The sequence below is a fragment of the Lynx canadensis genome, chromosome A3 (assembly GCF_007474595.2).
Source record: "Lynx canadensis isolate LIC74 chromosome A3, mLynCan4.pri.v2, whole genome shotgun sequence".
Taxonomy (NCBI): Eukaryota; Metazoa; Chordata; class Mammalia; order Carnivora; family Felidae; genus Lynx; species Lynx canadensis.
Window position 1 is genome coordinate 113,834,865 of NC_044305.1, and position 23,921 is coordinate 113,858,785.

Below are 23,921 nucleotides of genomic sequence, written 5' to 3' on the forward strand. Positions count from 1 at the left end.
AGCTACTATCTGGGACACCTCAGTGTTCCCTCACACTTCCCCTCCCACCTGGACCCTCCCTCCAATGCATCCACTAAAGACTTAATGCTCTGTCCAGCAGGGTCCTCTAGGCGCTGGTTCCAGAGCCATGGTTAGTCTCAACTCTGATTAGTCTTGGACTGTTCCCAATTGGTTGTCAAATATTTTGAAGAGCATCTCTGTATACAAGCCTATAGTATCTTTGCTGAGTGGGTAATCCTCTTTACCTCTGTTATTTCTTGGCAACTGGGATACTTACTTTCTATTTATTCAATGAATCCTGACTGTTCAGCTCTAGGGACTGCTATTATCCAATTCTTGGTTTTAGATTCCAGTTTCTCCTGATGTCCAGGATTTCTATATTATTTATATCTTTCTGACAAATCTCTTAGGTTTGATCAACCTTACTCATTATTGCAGAAAAGATTCCTGGGATTATGGACACCTTTTAAAAGTCTCAATTTTTACCTGCCTTTAGTCCCAGGCTTCTGAATCAACCCTATTCTAAGCTATATTTATAAGAAATAATTAATATGAAAAAAGAGTATCTTAAAAACATTTTAAACATTAAAATATGCTTAATTTCCTGAGGCTAAATAAAGTTATCTCGTGTCCATTACTAAAAAATAAAATTTCTGGGGGCGCCTGGCTAACTCCATCAGTTAAGCATCCAACTTCGGCTCATGTCATGATCTCATGGTTCATGAGTTCGAGCCCCACATTGGGCTCTGCACTGACAGGCATTCTCTCTCTCCCTCTGTCACTCCCCTCCCTCCGTCGTGCTCTCTCTAAATAAATAAATAAACTTGAAAAAAATAAAATAAAATTTCTGGCTATAATTTAGGTCTTCTCTTTACAAAGCTACAAAGATTAAATTGTATACCTTAAATTGCATTAATCTGTCATTGGGAAACACTGTTAAAATCAAGACAATTTGACAAAATTGGTCAAATTCACAATCAATTTGTATAAATCTGGCAACTTTTATGATGCAAAACATGTACTAGGTTTTTCCATATTATCTGGATCATTATTCGACCACACAGAGAACCAATGGTGGCTCGAAATTACAGAATTCATAGTACACCTACCTTTTAAAGAATATTGGTGCTTATTGAGTAAGGCATCTAAGAAGGAGGTTGTAAGTTAAGTTCACAAGGGTAAGAGCATTTAAAGTAGAAGATAGGGTGCACATCACTTAAATTTTTTGCAGAAATGAAAATCAAGAACATGTTCTAAATTAGAAAACAAGAAATGCGTGTGAGATGTATTGATCTATGCCAGCAAAACAAGAGAAAAATCAAAAAAAGAAGACATGGGATACAAGAACACAGCAACTGGAACTCCTGGGTGGCTCAGTTGGTTGAGCATCCGACTCTTGATTTTGGCTCAGGTCATGATCCCAGGGTCATGAGATCGAACCCTGAGGCAGACTCTGTGCTGAGCATGGAGCCTGCTTAAGATTCTCTTTTTCTCCCTCTGTCCCTCTCCCCTGCTTATGCACTCACTCTCTCTCTCTCTTGCTCTCTCTCTCTCAAACACAGCAACTAACCAAAAGTCCAGTGATGTGGTGGATCTGGAAGCAATCTGTCTCCAGAGGACATAACTCAGTGGGCTCCAAGGAGCATGTATTCCAACAGAAGCATTTCCTGCTGTAGATGAATAAAAGAGGCCACATATGTCTTCTCTTCCATAGGGAAAAAGAAAGGCAATTGGGATTTCCAGGAAAAACAAATAAAACAAAATATCAAGAAAGCCACCATCCAGATATAAAGCAAACTAAAAAGTGGCTTGATTTTGAAGAACTGATGGAATTTGAGAGGGACATTCTCTCTTAAGTAGCAGAGGGTGGGGTCAAATAGTGGACCCATGAAAGAGGAAAGGCTGTCCTGGCATATCACATGTTTCTCCACTGAGTAATGTTTACCTTGTGACAATAGAGCAAATGTTGCTTACTGACATTCAAGGTTTAGAATCAGTATGGACAAAACATTGAATATTTGTTTACAGCTACAGTACAGAATGTAGTTGTCATTAACCTTGATGTCATAAAATTAAAAGAGAAAGCAAAAGTGAAGCTGACAGAAGTTGGTTGGAAGGAGAAAAGGAAAGGAAGCTGTGATAATGGCTTCATATTACATACAAGAGAGACAAGAGCTACTGTAAACAAAAAAAGGCTGATGAACAAGAAACAGCAGCTTAAGTTATAAAGACTTTCAATCAATATAATAAACATACTAACACTGAGAGGAGAGAGAATAGATTAAGTAGTTAAATCTTTACCTTTTGTTTGTTTGTTTACTTCTTTTTGAGAAAGAAAGAGCAGGGGAGGGGCAGAGAGCGATAATTCCAAACTGGCTCCACACTATTAATGCAGAGCCCTATGCGGGGCTCCAACCCACAAACTGCAAGATCATGCCCTGAGTGGAAACCAAGAGTAAGACACAACCGACTGAGCCACCCAGGCGCCCCAAATCTTTACCTTTCAAAAGTAGGAGTAAATGTCTACAACCGATACAAGAAATATCAACATAGGAATACTATTTAGCTATAAAGATGACAACATGAAAAACAAAAATAAAGGAGTTGTCCCAGAGCAGCAGCACAGGAAATGAGCAGGGAAAGAGGATTAGGGGCTGTGGCATTGAATTGTAAGTCCTCTGGCAGTCCAGAGGTGTTTTGTTTTTTGGTTTTGGTTTTGTTTCACTAAATGTTAATTCCTTAAAAACAGTTAATAAAAATAAAAGTGCAGTGGATTGAAAACAGGCATAATAATTTTGTTCTCAACATATCAAATGTGGGGAGAACTGGTAATAGATCTAGAATATTTTAGAAAATAGTAAACAATTAAAAATCATAAATAAATGCAGTCAAATAAGAAATTTGATAACAGTTTCTAAAGAACATTAATACTTGTTTTTCCTTTGTAACCACTGTATTCCTTAATTATCATTTATTTTTCCTTTGTAACCACTGTATTCCTTAAGTAATTATCACTTATTTACTTCAAAGATTTCTAGACATGTGAAGTAGTCATTGACTACAAGACATTAAACATCATTCCCAAAACAGTCAGATGACCTGAGGTTTTGCCACAGATTGATAAAGTTTTGTGGACAATTCCTTTCCTCATGAGAAATAAAACCAAATGTGGTATAAAGGAACTCTCAGCACTTTGTAGTTTCTCCATTTTAATGCAGGTACCTTCAAGCTTATGCTCCTTAGGAGCACAGCAGTGATAAGTAACTTCCTACTACATCATTTTCCTCAAGCACAAAATACGCAAAGGTGGATGGGGAGAGATTTACCCTCCCCCATTTGTCGGGACAAGCAGTTGTGGCCTGAGCAGCTTTAAAAATTTGCACAGTATGTGAACCCTTACAGGGTAGGATTCTTATCCTTGCATTCGTTTGTTTTTTTTTTTTTTTTTAATTTTTTTTAACGTTTATTTATTTTTGAGACAGAGACACACAGAGCATGAACAGGGGAGGGGCAGAGAGAGAGGGAGACACAGAATCAGAAGCAGGCTCCAGGCTCTGAGCCATCAGCCCAGAGCCTGACCCGGGGCTCGAACTCACGGACCTGATATCGTGACCTGAGCTGAAGTCGGACGCTTAACTTACTGAGCCACCCAGGCGCCCCTCCTTGCATTGTTTTTAATGAGATTTCCTAATAAATGACTTTAAAATGTCTTTGAAAATCCTTTCGTTATAATAGAAGCCACACAAATGTTCTTTTATATTCAATCTCCTATGGATATTGGCTTTTCTCCACTTTCCTGTGGAAAAAAGATTATAGTTGATCTATAATCTTGTATAAAGATCTCTCCCTTGCTATATTTTGAGACAAGGGCGGGATACTTACAAGGTAGCTGGTAATGTGGTTCAGTTTTAGTGCACAGATAAATGAAGGGAAAACCATAAAAAATACTCACAGAATAAAAGTAGCACACATTCTTGATTGATTAAAACAAACACATATTGAATACTTATTATGTACTAAGCAGAAAGCTAGCTGATAAAATTCTATATCAAGATAGGACTGGAAGCATTATTCTATCCCTAGTAGCACTTTAACTGCTTGACATTTTAGAAAATGTATTCATTTTGTGCAGGATTTCTCACTTATGGCACTATTGACATTTTGGGTGAGGTAAGTCTTTGTTGTAGGAAGCTGTCCTATACATTGTAGATTATTTAGTAGCATCCCTCATTTCTAACACTAGATGCCAGTAACATTGTTTCCTCTCCTCACCCTCCTCCCACCTGGTAGTGACAACCAAAAATGTGTATAGACTTTGCAGTGTATCCCGTGAAGGCAAAATTATACCTGATTGAGGATCACTGAGTGTGACTGTATTTTTAAAAAACCGAAAATTTATTTAATTTTAGAGATCACTGTGCCAACCTTGGCTACTACTTACATGATGAAATTTGTCTTGCACACAGTTGAACATCCAAACTTGAGAAATACAAACCACAATGGACTCTGATTCTTAGGTAGGATAAACAAAATCATTAGCACTGCAATTGATGGCATTTTCAACTAACTTATGAATAGCAGAACAAATATGATTAGATATTTTTAGCGTATGGGGGTCTATCTTAAACCATACATGGCTCATAAAAATGTGGAATCTAAGCTCTTAGGATTTCTCTTGAGTTAACCAGATGGTGTGTTTATGATCTGCCTACAAAATCTTTCCATTCTTTTCAAATAAAAAGCTATTTTTTACTTTCCACTTTAGTATCATATGGTTTTCAATTCTTTCCAAATGAAAAAATATATAGGCTATGTTAGACACTAAAATAAACTATCACAAGTCCTGGGATTCCTGGGACTTGTGACACTCTAAGGAAAAGAATGTTCATGTTCTCTAGCCTCACCTAGGCTTCTAAACTAGCCTTATAATGACAGCAAACACAAATATACTTATTACGTGCCAGACACTGTTATAAGCTCTTTTACATATGTTAAAGCTAAACATTTTTCCACTTTATTGATGTATAATTGATACACAAGAAACTGCACATATTTAATGTATACAATTTGATGAGTTTGCACATACACATATGCCCATGAAACCATTACCATAATCAAGGTAATAAATCAGAATTTTAGACAGAAAAGTTGCAAAAATATACAAAGAGCTCCTCGAAACCATTCACCCAGATTCACCAATTGTTAACATTTTACTGTATTTGCTTCTCTCTACGCCCTCCATAAGTGTGTCTATAATGTGTAATTTTTTTCGTGAACCATTTAAGAGTAAGTTACATTATCATTTTATCTCTACCTCACTAGTGAGTTTTTCCTAAAATCATGGAAATTGTAATTAATGTAATACCATTACCTAATCTGCATTCAGATTTCACCATTTGTCCTAAAAATGTCTCCATCTAAATCCGAAGAAAATCCAAGACTATGTGTACATTCAATTGTCATGCCCCTTTAGCATCCTTTAATCTGGCACAGTTTCTCAGTCTTTCCTGGTAGTAAATGACATTGACATTTTTAAAGAGCACAGGCCAGTTGTGTTGTAGAGTCTCTCAGTTCGGATTTGTTTAGTCTGATTCATTTTAGATTCAGACTACGCAATTTGGCAAGAATACCAGAGAAGTGATGCTCAGTTGTTTGTTTTTGTTTTTGTGATACTGAGTTCTTGTCAATACTTCAGAAGGCATATGATATTTGTCCCATTATTAGTGATATTATCTTTAACATTGGTTAAGATGGGATCAACCAGATTTCTCCACTGCCAAGTTATTAGTGTACTCAGCACTTAATAGGTATCTTGTGGAAAGATACTGAGACTATGTAAATATTGTTATATATAAATATAAATATTTCTCAAACTTTCATCCACTAGTTTTAGCATCCGTAATTATTACTGTGATTTTCCAATTCTCTCATTTCTTCTATATGGCTTTCTACTTTAAAAATGAACTTCCTTTTTATCTATCTATCTATCTATCTATCATCTCTATCATTGCAGCCCTGTTCTTTACTCAACAGGTTATATCCCTTTGGTTTTTATTTTATTTTGTTGTTCAAATTGTTACACATTTGGTCAATGAGAGCTCCTTCAAACAGGTTCCTGTGACTTTTGACATAGCACAAAAAGATTCTCCAGGTTCATCTTGTACTTTCCCTGCCTCAGACCTGGAATCAACCATTTCTTCCAGGACTCTTGGTTTCTTTTTAATAGGGAATGGGATTTAGGAGCCAAAATCCAGATGCTATGTGTGTGCAAAGCTACTGGGCTCTAAGAGCAGACAAATGGGAAATAAACATATTTATATATACATAAGCATACATATGCACATATTAACATTTAATCATTATAACCCTATGATATAGTTACTACTTTTATTATTTTCATTTTATAGTTCAAGAAACTGAGGCACAGAAATTAAATAATTTGCCAAAGGTTTCCCAGTTAAGTGATAAGGCTGAGATTGGAACCTGGGTGGTCTGGGTGCAGGCTTACCCTTTTAGCATAAATAAAGATAAAAGTATTCCCAGAATTGAGAAGAAAGGTTATCCTGTATGATCTAAAATTCCTATTGAGTTCTTCAGCTTTAATGTCATATATGTTTTCTTTTTTTTTTATTTTGTTTTAAAAAAAAAATTTTTTTTTTCAACGTTTATTTATTTTTGGGACAGAGAGAGACAGAGCATGAACGGGGGAGGGGCAGAGAGAGAGACACAGAATCGGAAACAGGCTCCAGGCTCTGAGCCATCAGCCCAGAGCCTGACACGGGGCTCGAACTCACGGACCGCGAGATCGTGACCTGGCTGAAGTCGGACGCTTAACCGACTGCGCCACCCAGGCGCCCCTCATATATGTTTTCTATATGGGGAAGAAGGAAATAGGGAATGTACTGCTGACCAAGCAATCAAATCCAAGTATCAGACCTGACACAGAATTTCTTCCTCCCTCAGAAAAGTAAAGGCTTGCAACTGTACCAAACTCACTATGCCTGGGTCTCTCTTCCCCAAGGAAGAGTTCAGTCCTTCAAGGATTTTTCAGGCCCTCATGGAAATAGGCTTCTGGTCAGCCTGCTCACCAATCCTGTAGACGTGCTCAGACTTCATCTCCGGCTAAGCTGAGGCTCCATCTCCTGCTGCTTATTCACTCTTCAAAGTATTCAGGAAACCAGGAAAATTAGTGTCTTTTTTAAAGTGGAGGATGAAGAGGATTGTGGATTTTTAGATAAGGTGAAAGGAAATTTATTACTTTAAAATTAATTAGGAAATGTTTCAGGGTGGGATATGGGAAAGTTTTCTTTAATTTTTTTTTAATGTTTATTTAGTTTTGAGAGACAGAGAGAGACAGAGCATGAGTTGGGGAGGGGCAGAGAGAGAGGGGGACACAGAATCGAAGCAGGCTCCAGGCTCCAAGCTGTCAGCACAGAGCCTGACGCGGGGCTCGAACTCACAAACTGCGAGATCATGACCTGAACCGAAGTTGGACGCTCAATCAACTGAGCCACCCAGGCGCCCCATGGGAAAGTTTTTAATACCTATCCAGAGAACATTTGCCTTGCTCATGATTATGTTGCTCTAAAGGGAGCAAAAATATTAGGAATGACTTATAAATAAATGACTTATAAATTTAATTCTGACCAGAAAGCTAGACTTATGTCATGACACTAGCTTGAATTTATCCTTGGAAGATATTGTAATAGCAAAAAGAATAATGTTGAACATACATTAGACATATACTCTTAGTTTTGAGAGCGATAACAGGAATTTTTTTTTTTTAATTCATGTGATACCAAGGCCAAGGATTTTTAAAGGAAATACAAAGGGATAGGGAAGCTTTAAAAATTATATTCTAACAAGAGAAGTGGAAGCAATTCAATTGAGCAAGAAGGGGAGGTGTTCAAAGCAGCCAATGTACCGTGAATGGAGCTGTCAGATAAGCTCAGACAAACCCAAAAGATCAAGAATGAATTTAAAAAAATGTAAGACAACTAGAGGCGCTTGGGTGCCTCAGTCGGTTAAGCATCTGACATCAGTTCAGGTCATGATCTCGCAGTTCACGGGTTCAAGCCCCACATCGGGCCCCGTGCTGACAGCTCAGAGCCTGGAGCCTGTTTCGGATTCTGTGTCTCCCTCTCTTTCTGCCCCTCCCCCGCTCGTGCTCTGTCTCTCTCTCAAAAATAAGTAAACATTAAAAATTTTTTAAAAAATAAAAGTAAGACAAACTCTAAGGATAGTGTGGTAGGGCAGCCAGGCTATGAATGATCTCTGTGTAAACTCATACATACCTGGAAACTTCATATCCTGTAGGTCAGTATGGATATGTTGAATTATTTCCTAAATGTTGCTTGGACAATTGGTTATCTATATGGAAAATAATAAAATTCGGTCGTATTTCACACCATAAACAAAAATAATTAACAGGAGGATTAAATATGGTTTATATAATAGATTTAATTTAGCAAAACAGAAATATGATGTCTCTTGTGCCTGAATGATACACATTAATTTTTTTGACAGAGAGATACAGAGAGAATGTGCAAATGGGGGAGGGGCAGAGGGAGAGGGAGACAGAGCATCTTAAACAGGCTCCATACCCAGCGCGGAGCTCAACTCGGGGTTTGGTCTCACAGGCAGTGTGATCATGACCTGAGTCGAAATCTAAGAGTCGGATGCTTAGTCGAAATCTAAGAGTCGGGGGGCGCCTGGGTGGCGCAGTCGGTTAAGCGTCCGACTTCAGCCAGGTCACGATCTCGCGGTCCGTGAATTTGAGCCCCGCGTCGGGCTCTGGGTTGATGGCTCAGAGCCTGGAGCCTGTTTCCGATTCTGTGTCTCCCTCTCTCTCTGCCCCTCGCCCGTTCATGCTCTGTCTCCCTCTGTCCCAAAAATAAATAAACGTTGAAAAAAAAAAAAAAAAGAAATCTAAGAGTCGGATGCTTAACAACTGAGCCACCCAGGTGCTTCTACACATTAAATTAACTTCAGAAAGCAACCACGCAGAAAAAGCAAAGGCTAGAGACTCTTAAGAATGGATCCAAATCCAGAGAAGACAGTGCAGTTAGTACATAATGGGAAGGAAAGAGAGCTAGAAGTCTCTTTTTCCTATCTTCTCAAGGGAGGAAAATAACCTCCAAACCATTGAGCTGGACCAATAGTAAAACAAGAAAACTTAAGTTCCTAAATAAGAAACCTTGTACAACAGGAGTGTTAGATGAACGCATAAGCTAGGCCATCACTATGATTCAGCTTCCAAGAAAATAAACCCTATAGCCAAATGCAATGGCAAACTCATAGAGTCAGATGACCAGAGTGAGAGAAATCCCACTGGGTGCCAGTTAGATCACATCCAGGTTTGAGGTACAGTGACGAGCCAAAAAGTACTCAGAAGTGAGCAAAGTTGAGCTTTCAGGTAAACATATTCTGTAACGAGCTGTTCACAAGTATGACGATACACTTACAGAAAACCTTGCATTCCCTGTGTTTTAAAAAGGTAAATATTGGGGCGCCTGGGTGGCGCAGTCGGTTAAGCATCCAACTTCAGCCAGGTCACGATCTCGCGGTCCGGGAGTTCGAGCCCCGCGTCATGCTCTGGGCTGATGGCTCAGAGCCTGGAGCCTGTTTCCGATTCTGTGTCTCCCTCTTTCTCTGCCCCTCCCCCGTTCATGCTCTGTCTCTCTCTGTCCCAAGAATAAATAAAACGTTGGAAAAGAAAAAAAAAATTAAAAAGGTAAATATTATAGAACTCTATTTTCTCTCATGTAGGTTTCTAAAAATCAACGAGCACTAACGTATACTTAGAATAAGATTGTACAAGGGGCGCCTGGGTGGCTCAGTCGGTTAAGCATCTGACTTCGGCTCAGGTGACGATCTCACAGCTCATGAGTTCGAGCCCTGCATCAGGCTTTGTGCTGACGGCTCAGAGCCTGGAGCTTGCTTCAGATTCTGTGTCTCCCTCTCTCTCTGCCCCTGCCCCCTTTGCAGTCTGTATCTCAAAAATAATAAATATTAAAAAAAAATTTAAGAATAAGAACATACAATAGTTGGTTATATAAAATGTCCATGTTTTAAGACTATAGGAAAAAAAAGTGTATTGGGCTCTCCAGAGAAACAGAACCAATAAGATGTATAAATATACATGCTAAATGTATAATGTATAAATAATACATATACAAATGTATAAATATATATGCTAAGAAATTTATTATAAGAAATTAGCACACATGATTATAGAGGCTGACAAGTCCAAAGATATGCAGGGTAAGTAGGCAAGCTGGAGACCCAAGAGGGCCAGTGGCTTAGTCCCAGTCCAAAGGCTGGCAGGCTTGAAACCCAGAAGAGTTGAAACCCAGGAAGAGTCCAAAGGCAGGAAACAACAGACGCCCCAGCTCTCCCAGCTAGAAGGTGGTCAACCAGGAGGAATTCTCTCTTGGGAGGGTGGAGGGTGAAGGTGGGAGGGTTGGAGTGGGATGGGAGGAAGGAGGGTCAGCCTTTTTGTTTTGTTCAGGCCTTCAGGATGCTGTCCACCCACCTTAGGAAGGGCAATCTGTTTTACTTGGTCTACTTATTTAAATATTAATCTCATCCAAAAACATTCTCATAGAAAAAACCCAAATAATGTTTGATCAAATATCTTTGAGTAAGGCCAAATTTCTAAAAATATTTTCATATTCTGAATGTTTGCTCTGACTTCAACATTTCTAATGAAGAAAATATACAAGGGTTGGTTGGTATGATTCTCAAATTACCCTTGCAGTTCTAAAACTATAGCCTTCCATCGAAGCCAAAACAAAAATCCAAGTATCATTATCACAATTCTGAGCTCTTCAGATACTATTTAACTTTCTCAGAAAATTTTACCTTTGTTTGCTATCATAAATTTATGATAATAAATATACAGTTTATTGGGAAAATACGTTAAAGTGATTCATGTATTTATGTCTTTATTGCACCATTTGGAGATATTCAAGTGTAGTGACTTTGTGCCAAATTAAAACATCTGGACATCTTTCTGAACTTTGGCTAAAATTCCAGATTTCTTCCCTAGCATTTCATAGTATTGTCTGTTAAAAATGCAATGAAGTTTTGGGGCGCCTGGGTGGCTCAATCGGTTAAGCGGCCGACTTCGGCTCAGGTCATGATCTCGCGGTCCGTGAGTTCGAGCCCCGCGTCGGGCTCTGTGCTGACAGCTCAGAGCCTGGAGCCTGTTTAAGATTCTGTGTCTCCCTCTCTCTGACCCTCCCCCGTTTATGCTCTGTCTCTCTCCATCTCAAAAATCAATAAACGTTAAAAAAAAAAATTAAAAAAAAATGTAATGAAGTTTTTCCACATAGTTCTTACTGGGATCATTTTCCTTGGAACGCCTATAATGATGTTTGGTATTTTCCCCTGGATGTTACCTTCAGCTCCACAGCATCAATGCAAGCCATTAAACTATTTTTAAAATTGTGATATTTTACCTTTTAAGTAAATTACTAAGACACTCATATGTACCAATTCAAGCTCTGTGGTAATGAATGAAAACTTACATTCTTTTTTCAGATGTGTTACAAGTGAGACCATAAATCTAAATTGCAAACTCTGTATAAAAGGTTTACTAAATATTTCATGCCTAAAAATCCTTCTTTGTATTTAACACCAGAGTATTTGGTGTTAACAATATGAATGGTCTTTTCAAAACAGTTTTTCTTGGGGTTCCTAGGTGGCTCAGTTGGATAAGCATCTGACTTCGGCTCTGGTCACGATCTTGCAGTTTGTGAGCTCGAGCCCCACATTGGGCTTTGTGCTGCCAGCACAGACCAGATCCTCTGTCTCCCACTCTTTTTGACCCTCCCCCACTCACTCTCTCTCTCAAAAATAAACAAACATAAAAAAATAACTTTTCTTTGATCAATTGAAACTCTCAGGTGAGGGGCACTTGGGTGGCTCAGTCGGCTAAGTGTCCAATGTCAGCTCAGGTCATGATCTTAAGGTTCGTGGGTTCGAGCCCCACGTCGGGCTCTGTGCTGACAGCTCAGAGCCTGGAGCCTGCATCAGATTCTGTGTCTCCCACTCTCTCTGCTCCTCCCCCACTCATACTTCATCTCTCTCTCTCTCTCTCTCAAAAATAAACATTAAAAAAAAAAAACCTCTCAGGTGAAATTTTTAGAGTTTTTTTTTGGGTGAAAATGATAGATCTTTTAACCTCCTCAATGATGATTGCAAAGCTTTGAGTTATGAGCTTTAAGTGAATATGACTGCTTCCTGGATGAAATATGAGCTTAGCACTTTCAACTTTCAACACTACATTTTTGATCCCTGTTTGCATTCAACATTCACATCTGCTGTAATAAGTCATGTTTTCATTTCAGAAGTGAAAATCACATGTTTTATTTTATATTAATTTTTGCACAGTATCAAAATACATTTCAGGATGTTTCAAGAAATGTTCCAAGCTAGAGTTCATTATCATATTCTTCCACAGTTTTAGAACATGAACATTTATGACATTTAAAAGGAATGTTAAGAAGCTTACCAACATTTTGCTGACACTTCATTCTGGGTGGGGTTTTTTTCTCTCCAATTTACAAGGTTTAATTAAAATACAATATCCTTATAGCAAGGTGTATCAAGTATACAGCTTGATACATTTTCACAAACTGAACACGCCCATAAAATTAGCACCCACATTAAGAAAGAGAAGGTAACAGCATCCTAGATGCCCCAATCCCAAACCCTCTTTCAGTTACTTCCTTCCCACTCAAGAGTAACAAACATCCTGTTTTTTGTACTTTACATAAATAGAACCATGAAGTATGTATTACTTTGTGTCTGCTTCTTTTGCTCATTCAGTTTTTGAGATCACCCATACTTTTACATGTAGTTACAGATCTTTCAATCTAATTATATTCAACTGTGTGAGACTGCCTTAATTGGTCTGTTTGGGTTGTTTACAGTTTGGAACACTATTAATGGTGCTGCTATGAATATTCACTGTTTTGACCAACACAGTAGCTAATAACCACAGGTGACTCTTTAAGTTTAAATAAAATTAAGTTGAAAATCAGGGGAGCCTGGCTGGTTCAGTTGGTAGAGCATGCAACACTTAATCTAGGGGTTTTGAGTTCAAGCCCTATGTTGGGCATAGAGCTTACTAAAAAAAACAATCACTTTCTCAGTTGCATTAATCACATTCCAACTACTCAAAAGCCACATAGCTAGTAGCTACTGTAGCGACAACACAGAATATTAGACTCCTTCCATCACTGCAGAAAGTTTCATTGCACAGTACTGAATTTATGTGTGTGTGAGCATATAGAATTGCTGGATCGTAGGGGATGCACATGTTCTGCACTGACAGATAACAGGGTCAAACAGCTTTGGGGTATATCCATTTTTAATATTTTGTTATAAATTCTCCTATTTTAAAATACTAAAACACTATTATTACTTTTCACCCAAGAATTGCAATGTACTAAAAATAAAACAACAACAAAAAAAACTATTTAGAAGTAGCAACTGTTAGGACATGGAATGTTTCATAGGTAATGCACAACGCAGCCACATTATTTACCATGACACAGGATAAGCTAACAGATGTTGGAAATGTTTCTCATATGTAATTACAACAAAAGGTTCATTACCAATGAATGTCACAACAGAAAAAATCTTATCAGAATTTACATAATTAACTTCATTGCTAATGCAGTTACAGTATTACTATTTACCAGTTGCATTTCAATATTTTAACAATTCAGACAGCCATGTTCCTGTCTATCAGTTAAATCAGATCTGCTCATAGTCTCAATCAACACCAGATATTACCAACCTTTTTAAGGTTTGGCAATCTGAGGGGCCAATGTTGTTGTTTAAACTGCATTTAATCACAAATCAATTTGTGCATTTATACATATATTCATTGGCCTTTAAAAAAAAATCATCTCTCCCTTATATCCCTTGCCCATTTTAAATATCAATTTATATTCTTTTACTATTATATATTACATAACACGATTGACCATGTATATCCTTTGCCCATTTTAAATTACTAATTTATAAATGTTCTTTTTATATTAAGGAAATTAGTCCTCTGCCTATATAAGTCTTACATATATTTCTTAATTCATAGTTTATCTTTTCCTACAGAATCATTTTAAATGGTAAGTAGTCAACATTCTTAATTTCTTCCTTTTTGGCTTGTGTCTTATGCCATACTTTGAAAGCCCCAACTTCTCAAGGAATATATGAAAAATTAATTCCTGCTTTTTTTCTGGCTTTTGTTTTTAAAATATTTGATATATCTGTAATTTACTTTGGTATAAAAAGTGAGATGCAGATTCAGCTTTATATTTTTCCAAGTGGCCTGACATGTCTTTGTAAGACACTGCTCGTTACCCACCTGGTATCCATTCTCCCTTACTAACAGAACTGTTACTTTGTTTAAGGCAGAGACATATCCAGGTTAATACACTTTCCTAAACTCTTGCAGCAAGGGATGACCAAGTGATTCAGTTCTGTCCCAAGATACAAGGTGGTGAAGTCACAGAATGCAACTTTAAAAAAAAGGCAACTTTGACTTGACATGTTCCTTTTGGCCTCTTGACTTTCACCTTTCTTTCTGCTAGGAATCTAGCAATGAAATGAAAGCCACACACTCAAAAGGGCAGAGTAAAAAGATAAAAGGAGTCTCTGAGTCCTCAATGACATTAAGTTGCCATATTTGTCCTGGATTATATACCCTTGGATTTCTTATCATGTGAGAAATATAAACTCATATTTAGTGAAGTCATTGATCATAGGGTTGCTTCTTGTAACCAAATGTTTTTTATCTGATGCAGTATCACCTCTTATTTAGTAATTCATCTTTAAGTGTTTCTTTTTTTATTGTTGTTGTTGTTTTGATTTTTGTTAGTTATCTATACACCCAACATGGGGCTTGAACTCACAACTCCAAGATTGAGTCATATGCTCTTCCAAATGAGTCAACCAGGTGCCCCAATAATTCATCTTTTTTTTAATCAATTTAACATGCCACCTTTATCATGTACTAATCTCATATATAATTGGGTATATTTCTGGAAACTCTCCTTTTTCATTGATCTAAATGACTTCAGTATTATCAATAGCTAATATATTAGCTAATGTGTACCAAGTACGAGGACAATCCAAAGGACAACAGCCCTTTGAGCCTTTATTATTTAATATTAATGTGCAATACTTGAAAGCCTAAAACTAACATTGACTTTAAAAAGTGGAGGGGCGCCTGGGTGGTTCAGTTGGTTGAGTGACCAACTTTGGCTCAGGTCATGATCTCATGGTTTGCGGGTTCGAGCCCCACGTCGGGCTCGGTGCTAACAGCTCGGAGCCTGGAGCTTGCTTCTGATTCTGTGTCTCCCTCTCTCTCTGTCCCTCCCCTGCTCATGTTCTGTCTCTGTCTCAGAAATAAATAAATATAAAAAAAAAATTAAAAAAAATAAAAAGTGGAATAGGAAGAATTAAAAGGGAAAGCAAAGGAAAGATGTTTCCATTATTTATACAATGGACTATGATAAAAAAAAAGACAACTATACCTAAGTTGTTGAGTGGCAACACTGATATTCCAGATCATAATGAAAAGAACACTAGTTTGAAGTTTGGAGACTTAAAAAAAATTTTTTTTTTAATGTTTATTTATTTCTGAGATAGAGCATGAATGGGGGAGAGTTGGAGAGAGGGAGACACAGAATCTGAAGCAGGCTCCAGGCTCTGAGCTGTCAGCACAGAGCCCGATGCGGGGCTCGAACTCACGGACCGTGAGATCATGACCTGAGCCGAAGTCGAATGCTTAACTGACTAAGCCACCCAGGTGCCCCACTTTTCTTTTCTTTTAATATTTATTTATTTTTTTGGAGAGTGCAAGCAGGGGAGGGGCAGAGAGAGGGGTACAGAAGATCTGAAGCTGGCTCTGTGCTAACAGGCGACAGCAGCGAGCCTGATGCAGGGCTCGAAATCAGGAACTGGGAGATCATGACCTGAACCAGAGTTGGACACTCAACTGACTGAGCCACCAGGTGCCCCTGGAGACTTAAACTCTTAACTGTGTGGGTGAACAGTGTTATTTTATTATTAAATCTTTTTAAGTTTATTTATTTATATTTTGAGAGGGCGCAAGCTCGAGTGAGGGAAGGGCAGAGAGAGAAGGAGAGAGAGAGAGAGAGAGAGAGAGAGAGAATGAATCTTGAGCAGGCTCTACGATGTCAGCATAGAGCCCCATAGGTTTGCGGGGTTCAAACCTATGAACTGTGAGATAATGCCCTGAGCCAAAATCAAGAGGTGGATGTTTAATTGACTGAGCCGCCCAAGCACCCACAACAGGGTTATTTTAGACAATCCTTTCTTAGGCCTAATTTCCTCATCTGTATGAGAAATGATTATACTCATTAGATCATCTCTAAGGTCTTGCCTAAATTCAACTAAACTTCAACACTCTGAAAGACTAATGCTAAGGCTGCTGGTTTTGAAATTCACTGGCTTTGGATTTGAATTCAGGACTCAATGACCAGGTTCATGTATTCATTCAAAAAAACTGGGATACACTGATGAACATGTCAGAAAATGTCTTTGTCCCAAGGGAGCTTGCATTATAGTGGAGGAATAACAGTAATAAAAAAGATGAAAAATGATAATTTACCTATGTTAGATACATAACCTGTTTAGAACAATTAAAAAAAGATTTTAAGGGGAGCCTGACTGGCTCAGTTAGTTAAGCATCCAACTCTTGATCTCAGCTCAGGTCTTGATCTCAGGGTCATGAGTTCAAGCTCTGCAATGGGCTCCAGCCTGGGTGTGGAGTCTACTTAAAAAAAAAAAATTAAGACTACATTATAACACACATATAGAAAAAAACATAAAACATACAGCTTAATGACTTAATAAAAACCAAACACCCACGAAAGTCCTTCTTTTAAAATTTTTTTTTTCAACGTTTATTATTTATTTTTGGGACAGAGAGAGAGACAGAGCATGAACGGGCGAGGGGCAGAGAGAGAGGGAGACACAGAATCGGAAACAGGCTCCAGGCTCTGAGCCATCAGCCCAGAGCCTGACGCGGGGCTCGAACTCACGGACCGCGAGATCGTGACCTGGCTGAAGTCGGACGCTTAACCGACTGCGCCACCCAGGCGCCCCTGAAAGTCCTTCTTATGACTCTTTCCAAATACAACCCTTCTCCCTTCCCATTAAGGGTAACCACTAACCTTTTTTTTAATGTTTATATATTCTCAAAAGAGATAGACAGAGACAGAGTGTGAGTGGGAGAGGGTCAGAGAGACAGGGAGACACAGAATCTGAAGCAGGTTCCAGGCTCTGAGCTGTCAGCACAGAGCCTGACGTGGGGCTCAAACTCACAAACTGTGAGGTCATGACCTGAGCCGAAGTCGGACTCTTAACTGACTGAGCCACCCAGGCGCCCCAACCACTAACCTTTTATGGTGGTCACTTTCTTGTTTTTTATAAACATGACTTTGTCAATTGGATTGTGGTAGTGGTTGTAAAACTAGACAAACTTAATAAAAATTATCAAACTGTATACCAATGATGGATGAACTATGTGGCATGTAATATACATCATTAAAGCTGTTTAAAAAAAAACTTTGCACCTCAATATGTATCTCTAAACACCATCACTTAATTTTGCCTGTGTTTGAACTTCACACAAAGGGAGCAACACAGTATAAGTTCTTTGGTGTCTGCTTTGTTCACTCATAATACTTGTGTAATTCTCCATGTTCTTACACGTGGCTCCAGTCATTCATTTTCATTGGATAACACTCCACTGTGTTATACCTATTTACCCATTCTGTGTTGATGGACATGCTGATTCCAATTTTTGGCTACTGCGCACCATGCACATGTCTCTTGTGGCATATGAACATGCATTTCTGCTGGGGAAAATCAAAAACAGAATTGCATATCTTGGCTTTTCATATTAAAAGCATGTTTCTGGTACTGTACTTCTAAACAAGAGCCCTGACAAAGAAAACATGGCTTGGAATGTCAGGTACGGACTAATGCCAACTTAACCTGTTCAATTTCATAACCTACTAAACTTCAGCCAAATGGGTTTTCATATCCTTCTACACACCCACTATTTCCTCTGTCTGGATAGTCTTCCCTCCCACCTCTGCCTAGTTAACTTTTACTTACTCCTAAGATTATACCTTAAGCATCACTGCCTAAGGGAAGGCTTTTCTCATCTAATTCTTCTATTATACATTCTCTTGCTACCACAGACCTACAGTTCTTATTTCTTTATTTGTTGCAATTGTTTTACAATTTGTGAAACTCTCTCTCCAAAAATACTGGCTCATTAAAGTTAGGGTGTGCATGTGTGGTTTTTGCATACCACTGTATCCTTGTACCTACCACAGTACCCAGCACATACAGAGGGGGCAATAAATACCTGATTGATATCTATTATCTCTTCATATTCAGGGTACCCAATTCAAATGCCATTTCTTTTGAATGTTTCATTCTTGGGACCACCACCAGTACCATCCTTTGAAAATAAATTTTTATTAGGCAAAAGATTTTCCTAAGTCCCATGGGGCAAAGAAGATTGAATATGAGGGACTTAGCACCTAGGCCCATCATCATGAATAAGAGTAAGAGAAAATAATTCTGTATAAGGATTACAAAACATATGGAGTGTTTCCTTATCAAATGGTGCATCCTATTTAAGTAATACTTCACATAGCAACTGATTAATACCACAAAAGTGAGTAGGGTCATTATAAAATCAAGCAAAAATACATAATTTCAATCATTTACCTTCAACAACGAGGACTTATTATGTGAATAGCAGCAATCCACTTGTATTTGATAAAAATTGCTCAGTGGCAACTATTATAGAAAAACCAAGGTATCTGTTCTCGATAAACCTAATTTACTTATATTCCGAGTGTTAAGAAAATTATTACAAATAGCAAAGTTTACTTCTCTACTATACTAATAACCTTCACATGCTCTAATTACAAGTTCAAAATACTTTATAAAAATATTTTTTCATACCAATATCTAACTTTTAAAAAATCTCAGTGATAGCACAAATATACCACTGAACTAGCTACAAGGGATGTTTAAGGAATTTTTTTCAAGCACTTGCAAACTACACATATCTTCAAAGTAAAAACGCATGGATATTTTGCATAAAACAAGAAAAGCTGAAACTACGGTTACCACCAACACAAAAATGAAAAATTGGGTATTATTTTACTGATGCCATCTTAATCATCCTGACATTCTTTTCTTTAATTAACCTCCAAGATGCAACCTCAGCATATCAAAAGAATTTCAAATGAGAAATCTAACCTTAAGCTTCATGCTTAATAATATGCCTTCAACAGGGAATATTCTCATTTCTGAATTTCAGACCACTACACTCCATAGAGAAAAGGTAGGGTCTAAAATGTATACCAGTTTGTTACAAAGAAAATATAATCACAAGTGGAACTTTCTTCAGAAGATATCATGATTTGAAGTTCAGAGATAGAAGACTGTCTAGCATTATTAAGGTCAAAATCTTATTTTGGGATTTATTTACAAAGTGGCAACAGATTCTCAAACATACAGACTACTGTTAGGAAAGTACACAAATGAGAAATAAAGCATCTGTAATTGAGTTTCTAAAGGGAAATTAAAATGTAGTGAAAGGGAAGATGTTAACACAAGGGTTCCCTTCAAGAACCATTTATGAAAGGTGGTGACAAAACACTATTATTTTGGGGCACCTGGGTAGCTCAGTCGGTTAAGTGTCTGACTTCAGCTCAGGTCATGATCTCACAGTCTGTGAGTTCGAGCCCCGTGTCAGTCTCTGTGCTGAAGGCTCAGAGCCCGGAGCCTGCTTCAGATTCTGTGTCTCCCTCTCTCTCTGCCCCTCCCCTGCTCATGCTCTGTCTCAAAAAAATAAATAAATAAATAAAATAAAATAACACTATTATTTTATGTTATCAGAGCAGAGAATCGCTGAGGGTGATTTTTAGTTCTATCAAGACTTATTTCAGACTGCCATGCCATGCAACCAGAAAGAATTATATTAATACAAGCCTATGACGTGTATTGTCATCCTTTGCTGCAAAGAACAAAACAACAAACCCAACTTGTTCACTATAAAAAAAGAAGAAAAAAAAAAAAAGAATTGCATGGAAGACATTATAACAAAACTTAAAAATGTGTCACAATTTCCTAAAGCCTAAAACTGGCTAAAATATGCATAAAAATGTAAAAGATAAATAAATAACAATCATCTTAAAATATTCAATTAGTTTTGTTCAATATGAAAAATATTCTGTTTTTATTAGGTTGTAGAAGCATTATTTTATTCAATGTTTAAGTACAATGTAATTTTAAAAAATAAATTGACTGAATTTTAAACAATAAACAAAAATATCTACCTCATTATTTTCAGTCAACGCGAATTTTCACTAATTTAGAACTCTATATTAGCATTTTAATATTTGGGGAATTTTTTGGAAACACACACCATTATATAAAACTGTCTTATAGACCTTGGAAATAAGCAAGTTTAATAATGGTTCATAAAACTTTACAAATCTTCCTAAACTGTTTTCTAATACAATGAAAATTATAAAGAGATTTTGATTTTTAATCCAAATTTCAATTATTTTACAATCAATTTGAAATATAAGTAAATATAATTTACTCATAATTCTCCTCTTGAGGATTAACATTCATCACAATTGCTACAACTGAAAACACACACGCGTGCACACACACAACTAGAAGAGACTATCTGGCGAGTTCTGTTTTAAAAATACTAATGAACTAATAATTAAGTTGGAATCATGATTTAAAATCAGTATGACTTAGAAAATATTATATAAAAATTCAAGGAAAGGACATTATCACGGTCAGCTTATCATTGTTAGCAGTAATGTCTCTTGTACAAATTTACAAATTACATTTCCAAACTGACAATCTGTTTTAACTACTTTGCTCATTAGCCCATGAGTATTTTGGTTGACCTTGAAACATGATAAATAGTACCTACATATACCCTAAAGAGCGGAAGTTCTCATGATTAAATGTTGTTATTTTTAAACACCTTTTTAGAACATCAATACCTCATTTTATCTTCATCATTAGGGAATAAACACAATACAATATGTAAACTTCTCATTCACATCTTAAAGAACTGATAGGTTAAAAAAATTAAACCAGTTTTTGATAGAATGGGTCCCAAAATGGTTTAATGTACTGCTTAGTAACATTCTACCCCCTGGGACCAACCCCCAAACTTCTTGGGGGAAGATTCAGGGTCAACACTATGCATATCAAATATAATAATTGACTGTAACAAAGTAGTGACCTCAGGAATTTCTTATGTGTGACAAATGTTTATTTTACAGTTGCTACTTCTGTAGCTATTGATCCTTCCTCACAACTTCATATTATTTTAGGTTCCAGAAATTCTGTCCCTCTGGTGCTTCAATCTATTGTCCTAAGCTTGTTTTTAAAAATTAGCATATGTAATCTTCACATTATTCTGGCTCAAAGATAGCTCCACCCTTTTCCTGTAGCTTAAAATAAATTTTTCCTTTTTTTTTTTTTCCCTTTCTTTTTTAGTGAAAGGAGGAGAGATGGGTTTGGTACTTTGAAGACTTCAGAGTTGCTAGATATTTCCTGATGCATAAAGTTGTTAAAGGAATGGTATCATATTGAGGACAGCAGTTAACTCTTCCAGCTGAGACCAGAAAGGATAATATAATTTGCTGATAGTTACCAGGCATTTGCTGTTTTATGGACATAAATAAAATATTTAATCTACTTTACAAAGTTATATTAACTAAAGTATACACCAGGGTATATGAAATAATTTGCAACAAAAATTTCACTAAAATTTCTTAATATTTCCCTTAGCAAATACTGTACATTTGTTAGAGTACCTGATGCTTGTTTAGTAATACAGGACAAGGTGTTATAAAACAAAACACACAGCTGGGAAGCATTTTATTTTTTTCTACTTCATATAACATTATTCAAGACCACAAGATTTTAAAGGTCTCTTTCCAGCAACTTTTATGACTTAGGAGTACCACTTAAAAATATTTCTGATGCTATAAATATTACTATTTCTCTACATATTGACAATTTTAATAATGCCATATCCATTATACCTCCTGTTCCTTTGGTCAGAAAGATAAACATAAACTGAAATCAGATATTTAGGCATTCAAAAATAGTTTTTCAAAGCATACCCAAGCAAACCAAATCTACAGCAGCAACTGTTAAAAAATTAGTTTTAGTTGTTATTAGGACTCTTAACAAGGACATACTGAAGCATGTATGAGATTTTTAAAATTATACACAATTTAAAAAACAAATCTGAATTTATAAATAAAAGATTAATGGCCAAATTAAAGAAAGGTTAAGCATCAGATTGAAAATATCTCAATTTTTAGGCTATTCAGAAATATATTTTGTGAATAAAAAGAATAATTTCATAAATATATACGTATAAATATAAATATATATCTACAGGATCTGCAATGCAGGAGAAAACCCTTTAAAGAAAAAATTGCGCTTTTAGATTATTAGGATGCTGCCATATTTACCCTTTGAATGAAATATAATTACCATTCCAGGTGCTTTTGGCACAAGTTTTTAGGTGAATATTGACACAATCTTAAAAACACAATGCTTTTAAATTTTATTCACTGGAATATGAAGAATCAAACAGAATTCGGAATTCTGACCAAAAAAAATCCAGATAACTGCAAATAATTAAATACAAAAAAATGTTGTTTTAAAAAGACTTTCAACCTGCCTTTACATGTGGAACATGTAAAATTTTACCAGCAACAGGATTTCTTCAATCCCCTTAGCAAGAGTTCCCAGCCTACACACACAAATGTAACATGTCTTTTTCTACTCATATATGACTTAGATCACACCCCAGTGTATAAGGACAAAAAATAAATGTATAGTAAAAAGATTGGATAAATCAGGAGAGGCTTTTTGGTCTTGAATTCTTCACCCACTAACAATGAAGCAGCACTGTAGGCAGCCCAAAACACACCAAACAGCTTTAAAAAAACAAACAAAAAAGACAAAAGGCAGCATATTAGCAAGTCAATTAACATTCTGGGTATCAGACAGTAAAATAACATTCACAATAGTTTCTTAAAACAACCCTGACAACCAATTGTGGTAAACAGTAAAACTTAATGTTTAAGATTATTATTAAGAATGTTTATCCTTGCTTTGTTCCTTGACGTATGCAAATGAAGTCTTTTGTTATCACACTTGTCTAATCCTAGGAATGACTCGGAGTGCCTATTAAAAAGAGAATCCGGGGATTCACTCTAGCTTGCTAAATCAAAATCTCGTCAGGGAAGGGTTTTGTTAATTAGTCTTTTTAACAGTGTTCCTGGTGATTTAAGATAAGGCACGTTTTGGCTAACTGAAAGAAATTTGGCCAACTGAAAGAAATGTGCTGAAAGAAAATTAATTTCATTATAAACTTTTTCCTGTTTTTTCTTCTAAGAAGTAGGAAAACAGACTAAGCGAAAATTTTACACAATGTTTATGAAATAGAACAGCATTTTCCCAGAAATAGGTAAAAGTATGGGGTTAAATAAAAAGGAGAAAAAAAGTAACAGTTTGGTCAAGAGTTTAATACAATGTACTGTGGTTTTCAGATTATACGTGTACCAAATTTTAAGTTATTTCCACTAGAAACTTATAGAACACTTACTGATGTAGTTGCAAACGGCATTTTATAGAATAAAATTAAAGGAAGAACTTCAAGGGTAGAAATCAGAGAAACTATGACAGAAAAGGACTTGGCACAGGGCAGGATATCTCAACCTTGTACTACTGACATTTTGGAGCTGGATAATTGTTATGGGAAGCTGTCCTGTGCATGACAGGATTTTTAGCAG

General features: G+C 36.7%; 1 protein-coding gene across 1 annotated transcript in view; it reads right to left on the bottom strand.

Moving 5' to 3' along the window:
* Positions 1–22,473: 22,473 nt before the first annotated feature.
* The window catches only part of YIPF4 (Yip1 domain family member 4), a 29,362-nt gene continuing 27,914 nt past the window's right edge, over positions 22,474–23,921 (bottom strand). The window contains exon 6 of the mRNA XM_030311345.1: positions 22,474–23,063. Coding sequence (XP_030167205.1) covers positions 22,926–23,063 — 138 coding nt within the window. The 3' untranslated portion in view covers positions 22,474–22,925. The remainder of the gene's footprint in view (positions 23,064–23,921) is intronic.